The 8,234-nt window shown below is 42.0% G+C and overlaps 1 protein-coding gene across 1 annotated transcript; it reads left to right on the top strand.

Annotated features, from left to right (window-relative positions):
- Positions 1-299: 299 nt before the first annotated feature.
- On the top strand, positions 300-7,395 carry LOC139546436 (B- and T-lymphocyte attenuator-like). The gene is made up of 6 exons (XM_071354809.1): positions 300-488; positions 746-1,060; positions 4,241-4,282; positions 4,393-4,524; positions 4,629-4,666; positions 5,527-7,395. The coding sequence occupies exons 1-6, from the start codon at positions 410-412 to the stop codon at positions 5,833-5,835; spliced, it is 915 nt and encodes a 304-aa protein (XP_071210910.1). The 5' UTR covers positions 300-409; the 3' UTR covers positions 5,836-7,395.
- The last annotated feature ends 839 nt before the right edge of the window (positions 7,396-8,234 follow it).

The raw sequence follows: 8,234 nt of genomic DNA, 5'->3' as shown, positions 1-8,234 counted from the left end.
TTCCACCTATGAGGCCACTAGTTCATTTGACTGCAGGAAAGGGCTGCTAAATCAATTGAATGAGCAACATTTATGCAAAGTCCTCCAACGGTACCCCTGAAGAGACATGGAATAAAAAGACAGACACATGGGTGTAGTCCTATGATACGAAACACAACCCAAAATGAGTAGCAACAGAAAAGTTGGCTATGTCAGGTATGCTGATGTAGTAGGGCAGGAAGTGAAAACCACTAAGATACGGTGGAGAGAGAGAAGGAGAGAGAGTGAGAGAGAGTGAGAGAAAGAGAGAGATCGACAGTACATATCATCAGTGTCACTTCATATGCGTATACACAGAGGGTTTGCTCTAACTGAGTGACACGGACATGACCTGTTTTGATTGCTCATAAGACATTGCATCTTTGCTCTGATGGACCGTCCGCGTTCTGACCACATCCTGCTGGTCCTATGCCTCCTGTTTCTGCTCTGTGTCCATGGCAACGCTCAAGGTAAGATGACAATTGGTGTCATACCATGCAAAACAAATAATTTCTGTGCTACATTATGATCAACAAAAAATACTGTTCAAGAGGGGTGATGGACAGTATCAAAACTTCTCAACGGATTTTTGAATGAAGTATGAGGGGTCATCATTTAATTGATGTTCTATGATCAATGTGATCCAGTGTGATCTACAGCATGAGCAGTATGATCACATATGACCTATCAGTCATTCATTTCAGCTGATTCCACTATCTTTTTTCAGACCAAGGCCCTACATGTGAGGTGCGAGTGAAAAGAAACACCATTTGGAATGCTGTCCCTCAGAAAGCCCTAACAATCAACTGCCCTGTGAGGCACTGTGGAGAAAAGCTACACGCCACCTGGTGTAAATTTGTGGACCCATTAAACTGTGAACAGATACATGAGACAGAGCAAGTCACATTTGGATGGAGGCCAAAAAATATTTGTATTTTGTATTTTAAAAAGATATCTATCAATGACGATGGTTTGTACAGATGTGGAGTTGCTGGAAATGGGTCAACAACTGTTAGCCATGCTATCAAAGTCTCTGTCTCAGGTAACCAACCAAAGCTTATTTAATCTTTCAATCTAATGTCTTAGAATGGATCGATAGATACTAAGTTGTTCTGGAAGCCGTTGTTGTCTGACAAACGTCCGGGGGCGGCCTAGGAAAAAAATTAAGCCCTGGCATTTTAGCCACACATTACCGCTTGTGCACCATCATGCACTATTACATATAAAGCCAATGTATTAAGGAACTGGCAGTACATCTGTGTTGCCCTGTTTTCTTCCTAACTCCACTGCACTCACCTCTGAACTGTCTCTGCTAAGCCTAGCCACCCCCCATATAGTTAGTTACCTTACATATATAATATAGAGCCAAAATGGTAAAACTGGCAGTACATCTGTGTCAGTGTGTGTCTCTCTCTATTCCTACCTCTACTGCACTTGACTGCTGAGCTGTCTGTTACAGTAGCTGTCTGTGCTGCTAAGCCTAGCATAACTGGGACCAGAAGACCAGGGGACCACACTGCCTGTTCTGGGCCCAGCAGCCCCCTAGGGTAACAATTTATTTAAATGTCCATAATAAACCATTTTATGGCATATATAAGGCATTTACAAAGTGTTTGCTCACCATTTATGACTCATTACTCCCATATTTGTAAACTTTAGTAAGCTAGTTATTCACACATATATTAAACATCCTGTGTTGTGTGCTGATTCTTTTACCAGGTACTGCAGGAATGCCATGGCATGCCCATCTTTTTTTCATGAGAAAATGCATTGGTCACTCAAAACATTTATAAAGTATTTATAAAGTATAAATAGCACTCACTTTAGATTAGAGACTGCAATTATTAATGTGGGAGTAATGATTAATACATGGGGAAGACACAATTTAGAAATGCCTTATAAATGGTTTATTACGGTCCCTTAAAATAAAGTGTTACCCGTCCTGCATCCTAGTCGTGAATGAAATAACACATATATTAGACAAATAACAAAATCACTGAATAAATGCCTTATAGATGACCATTGGTTTATATAATACCTTATAACAGCCTAACTATATATTTCAAATTAGTGCCATTCATGTGTTCCCCCCTGCTAACTGTTTAATTCAATAGAAGAAAACAGAGAGAGAGAGACTGCCAGTTCCTTAATGTTTTGGCTGTATAACATAGTCAATGGCTACATTAATGAACTGTCAGTCTCTCTCTCTCTCTCCCTCCCTCTCTCTCTGTTTTCTTATCTTGAATTCAATATAAACTCTTCCGTGTTTGTTATAGAACAATGATGGGACTAGTTTACAGTATGTTGATGCGAATCGATTTCCAGGATGGGGGTTTTCAGGATGGGGTTTAACTGCCTTGCTCAGGGGCAGAACGACAGATGTTTACCTTGTCGGCTTGGGGATTTGAACTAGCAACCTTTTGGTTACTGGTCCAACGCTCCTACCCGACCCACTCGCTGGTTGAAGAGTTTGAGATTCAGAAGCTAATAAACATTGATAAAACAATTAATATAGACATACAGTGTCCTCCAAAGTGGCGCAGCGTTCTAATGTACTGCATCGCAGTGCTAGAGGCATTATTACAGACCCGGGTTCATTCCTGGGCTGTGCTACAACTGGCCGTGGCATCCCGGAGTCGCCTGTTGACGTTGAGACTGGTGTTTTGCATGTACTATTTAATGGAGCTGCCAGTTGGGGACTTGTGAGGCGTCCATTTCTCAAACTAGACACTCTAATGTACTTGTCCTCTTTCACAGTTGTGCACCGGGGCCTCCCACTCCTCTTTCTATTCTGGTTAGAGCCTGTTTGCGCTGTTCTGTGAAGGGAGTAGTACACAGCGATGTACGAGATCTTCAATTTCTTGTCAATTTCTCGCTCGGAATAGCCTTCATTTCTCAGAACAAGAATAGACTGACGAGTTTTAGACAAAAGTTATTTGTTTCTTGGCATTTTGAGCCTGTAATCAAACCCACAAATGCTGATGCTCCAGATACTCAACTAGTCTAAAGAAGGCACATTTTATTGCTTCTTTAATCAGAACAACAGTTTTCAGCTGTGCTAACATAATTGCAAAGGGTTTTCTAATGATCAATTAGCCTTTTAAAATGATAAACTTGGATTAGCTAACACAACGTGCCATTGGAACACAGGAGTGATCGTTGCTGATAATGGGCCTCTGTGCGCCTATGTAGATGTTCCATAAAAAATCAGCCGTTTCCAGCTACAATAGTTATTTACAGCATTAACAATGTCTACACTGTATTTTTGATCAATTTTATGTTATTTTAATGGACACATTTTTTAGCTTTTCTTTCAAAAAAACTTTTGAACAGTAGTGTATGTATACATGTATATATATATATATATATATATATACACAGACAGTCCTTGAATTTACCTTTAACATAGGATTATCAATTATTATGCATTAATTCAGTGTTTAATTGTAATACATGATGACTTTAATAAAAAGCAGTAGCACTGTATGTAATGTCTTATAGATGTCTATTGGCTTATATGTCATACAAGACAATCTAATGACTTTTTAGGCTATAGCAAGTTACAATCTGTCATATCTGTTACCCTGAATCCCCATACCCTAATTAGGCCTGGGTGTTATTTAGCCTACTATTTCATATCATATACTGACAGCAGTTGACAAAATCTGTGTCAGTGTGTGTGTCTTTCTCTGTTTTCTCCCTACCTTGACCGTCTTCTGCAGCAGCAGCTGATCTGTTGGTGCTAAGCCAAGCATCATTTATCAGCACAGACACAGGCACAGCATTCGGACCAGCAGAACCATTACTTTTTGAAAATAAGTTGGTTAATTTCACACATTTAGCAGTGTTGGCCGCAAGCTTTTATTTGATCTCTAACTTTTTCGGCACCATTTTTCCATTTTTTGCGATCCATGATCTAGGCTGACTGATGACAGTCTGAGCCGGTCTCGTTGCTGATGTGCATTTGACTTTGAATGTGAACTTTTGTGTGACCTCAGCTCAGCCCACTGATCAGGCAAATGCTCAAATATATTATTATGATAACATAATAATATACAGGCCCATCGGCCACTGGCCGTGCCCCTTTTTAGTTTTTTGTTCCCCCCCCAAAAATACATTTGTCGATTTCGACCAGACCACCGACAAAACGATGGCCTAGCCCATTTGGCATTTGCCAGAATTGCCAGATGGCTAATCTCCTTATGCAAACTTTTTTCTATAGATAGCAACCTGGAGATTACAAGCACAGCAGACCACAACACAAGTAAGACAATGTATAATACATTTTACCAGGCATTCAGTCACATTACATGAACTAGTAGGCCTATGTGACAACTGTGTCTGGCGTTAAGACCTCTCTTACTACTCTAACAGATGACTCACAGAATGCAAAGCCTGATAGGAATGATCCAAGCTTTATGCCTTATGTTTTCATCTGTGTGGGAATAGTAGTCCTGGTGGTCATTGTGACAGCATTTTCCTTCTTCTGTCTACATGCATATAAAGGTGAGTAACGCTATTGATTTAATACTGAAAATGTATGTTTTTTACAAGGTTGAAATAATGAACAAATTAAAATGTTACATTTCTACAATGGATATCTTTTTCAGGACCAAGCAGGTCAACCGGAAATAGAACAAAGAAGCAGGTAAAGCAATAAAATAATGTTATTTCTTACAGCATCTCATAATTAACCAAGATGTCATCTGTTAACATGACAATACTGGTCCTCAGTACACCTACTTGCACGTGAAGGCTAAACGTAATAAAGGGTAGCATTGCTATGCTGCCATGTCTAAATGCCTCTGTCTAAGTCAGAGATGGGCAACTTTGATGGGAGTGGGTGTGAACCCGTAAGTCGCAGTGTTTTGTAGGTCTTCGTACCCACATCCATACACATCCACACACTAGCCTTTTGAGGGACCTAAGTGCAATTATACACATTTTGCCATGGGGCTTAGAGAAAATTGAGCAGTTTTAAAGCAAGTTTGCTGCAATTCTGCACATTTTACCATGGTGCGGAGAGAAGATTTCGCAATTTTATAACAACTTTTGATGCAATTTAACTAATTTTGCCATGGAGCAGAGAGAAAGTTTAGCAGTTTTACAGCTAGATTCCTGTAATTCTACACATTTTGTTTTGCCGTTTTAATATGATATCAGTAATTCGATCATGACTAATAGAAGTTTAGATAGCTGGCTCGACTAATTTACCAATCTAAAACATTTGAGCTGACATGGGCTTATTGAGGTACTGTCAGTGACTGACATAACAAGAGAAAAACTGCTGATGCACGACCACATTTTGAATCTACATCTTGTGTATTCTACTATTCTAACTGTCAACAGTAAGTTGAGACCCCGACTGAATTTTCTTCCTCCAAAAACAATAATAACAATAATATGAATGATATTTTGGGGAGGAAGGATTGATCCACGGGTCTTCAAAAGGGGGCCGCCAGATGCCCATCCCTGGTCTAAATGTCTCTTCCTGTGTTTATGACACAGGACATGTCCACACTGACAGCACCATGTCCAGACCTCTCCTTCAACCATGAGGGAACCTTTCCATCATCACCATCCACCCCAAACCCCGTACAGCCTGCCAATCTCTATGACAACGGTCTCTACTGTAAACGCATCAACGGGAAAAATGGAGCTCTACCATCCTCCAACATCAGAGCAGGAGGTCAAGTGTCAAGCCACCTTGTGTATGCTTCCCTGAACCACGAGACCACCAGGGGGTCCCTGAGATCAGCCCGTATTCCAACCCCGCAGGATGCGTTCTCTGAGTACGCAGCCATACGGGTCTACTAAGCTCTGAGAGAGACCTCAGCCAGACCATAACAGTACAGTGCTGTCAGTTGTGTTCTTTGATGGTTGTTTTCACACAGAGGAAGAGGAAAGCTGAACATTTTTGTTTATGAAAATTTGCCTCATCGAGGGATCTGTTTTCATATTATATTTTTTTGGGGCACTTTATATAATTTTCACGCACTCAATGACACACACTTCCTGGTGTAATTGCAACGGTGAGCAATGTGTTAACCGCAGTGCAGCAGTGTTTCAGAGAAGAAGATGTAAAGGTGGAGTGTGACTGAGAGGTGTTAGAACTAGAGAGTATGTGCTTCTGAGTGAACATCCTTCACATCACACCGCAGAGCTAGAGGAGCAAAGGTGTCGGTAACTCTCACTTCAAGATATTCACACATAATGATGGAAAACCATCATTTGTTAATTACTATCAAGAAATACATGATATATACAAAGGTATGTGGACACCCATTCAAATGAGTGGATTTGGCTATTTCAGCCACAATCGTTGCTGACAGGTGTATAAAATTGAGCACACAGCCATTCAATCTCCATAGACACAAATTGGCAGTAGAATGGCCTTACTGAAGAGCTCAGTGACTTTCAACATGGCATCGTCATAGAATGGCACCTTTCCAACAAGTTACTTTGTCAAATTTCTGCCCTGCTAGAGCTTCCCAGGTCAACTTTAAGTGATGGTATTGTTAAGTGAAACGTCTAGGAGCAAAAAAATTGCACAGAACAAGACCGCCGAGTGCTGAAGCGCGCAGCTTGTAAAAATCGTCTGTCCTCGGTTGCAACACTCACTTCCGAGTACCAAACTGCCTCTCAAAGCAATGTCAGCTGTTCGTCGAGAGATTCATGAGCTGTACACAAGCCTAAGATCACCATGCGCAATGCCAAGTGTTGGCTGAAGTGATGTAAAGCTCGCCGCCATTGGACTCTGGAGCAGTGGAAACGTGTTCTCTAGAGTGATGAATCACGTATCACCATCTGGCAGTCCGATGGACGAATCTGGTTTTGGGGCTGTTTTTAATGGTCCGGGTCAGCAAAGTCGCAGCAGCAATGTCCCAACATCTAGTGGAAAGCCTTCCCAGAAGAGTGGAGGCTGTTATAGCAGCAAAAGGTTGACCAACTCAATATTATGATTTTGGGATGAGATGTTCAACGAGGAGGTGTCCACATACTTTTGGTTTTTATTTAGAGTATATTTTAATGATAGAATCCATTAGCTATTTTGGTGATTATAAGTGAGGATATAAAAGTGGGAAATGACTCATACCTAACATTTTATGACTCTGTGTGTGTTTAGGTGTGTGTGTGTGTGTGTGTGTGTGTGTGTGTGTGTGTGTGTGTGTGTGTGTGTGTGTGTGTGTGTGTGTGTGTGTGTGTGTGTGTGTGTGTGAGTGTGACTCACTCAGTAAGTGATATATATGTACATGAACAAGTTCATGTGTTAGCACGCGTGTGCTGGCTACAGGTTAATATGCTAGCACGCGTGTGCTGGCTACAGGTTAATGTGTTAGCACGCGTGTGCTGGCTACAGGTTAATATGTTAGCACGCGTGTGCTGGCTACAGGTTAATATGTTAGCACGCGTGTGCTGGCTACAGGTTAATATGTTAGCGCGCGTGTGCTGGCTACAGGTTAATATGCTAGCACACGTGTGCTGGCTACAGGTTAATATGCTAGCACGCGTGTGCTGGCTACTGGTTAATATGCTAGCACGCGTGTGCTGGCTACAGGTTAATATGTTAGCACGCGTGTGCTGGCTACAGGTTAATATGTTAGCACGCGTGTGCTGGCTACAGGTTAATATGTTAGCGCGCGTGTGCTGGCTACAGGTTAATATGCTAGCACACGTGTGCTGGCTACAGGTTAATATGCTAGCACGCGTGTGCTGGCTACTGGTTAATATGTTAGCACGCGTGTGCTGGCTACAGGTTAATATGCTAGCGCGCGTGTGCTGGCTACAGGTTAATGTGTTAGCGCGCGTGTGCTGGCTACAGGTTAATATGTTAGCGCGCGTGTGCTGGCTACAGGTTAATGTGTTAGCACGCGTGTGCTGGCTACTGGTTAATATGTTAGCACGCGTGTGCTGGCTACAGGTTAATATGCTAGCACGCGTGTGCTGGCTACTGGTTAATATGTTAGCACGCGTGTGCTGGCTACAGGTTAATATGCTAGCACGCGTGTGCTGGCTACAGGTTAATGTGTTAGCACGCGTGTGCTGGCTACAGGTTAATATGTTAGCACGCGTGTGCTGGCTACAGGTTAATATGCTAGCACGCGTGTGCTGGCTACAGGTTAACGTGTTAGCACGCGTGTGCTGGCTACAGGTTAATATGTTAGCACGCGTGTGCTGGCTACAGGTTAATGTGTTAGCACGCGTGTGCTGGCTAC

Source organism: Salvelinus alpinus, chromosome 20 (assembly GCF_045679555.1).
Source record: "Salvelinus alpinus chromosome 20, SLU_Salpinus.1, whole genome shotgun sequence".
NCBI classification, from domain to species: Eukaryota; Metazoa; Chordata; class Actinopteri; order Salmoniformes; family Salmonidae; genus Salvelinus; species Salvelinus alpinus.
The sequence above is the reverse complement of the archived record's forward strand: the minus strand, read 5'-3'. Positions and strand labels throughout refer to the sequence as shown.

Bases quoted from the DNA above. Each gene is read 5' to 3' on its own strand.
- LOC139546436 (XM_071354809.1), top strand. From the start codon at position 410: ATGGACCGTCCGCGTTCTGACCACATCCTGCTGGTCCTATGCCTCCTG. The intron at 489-745 runs GTAAGATGACAA...ATCTTTTTTCAG, and splicing joins TGTCCATGGCAACGCTCAAG to ACCAAGGCCCTACATGTGAG. The intron at 4,283-4,392 runs GTAAGACAATGT...CTACTCTAACAG, and splicing joins CACAGCAGACCACAACACAA to ATGACTCACAGAATGCAAAG.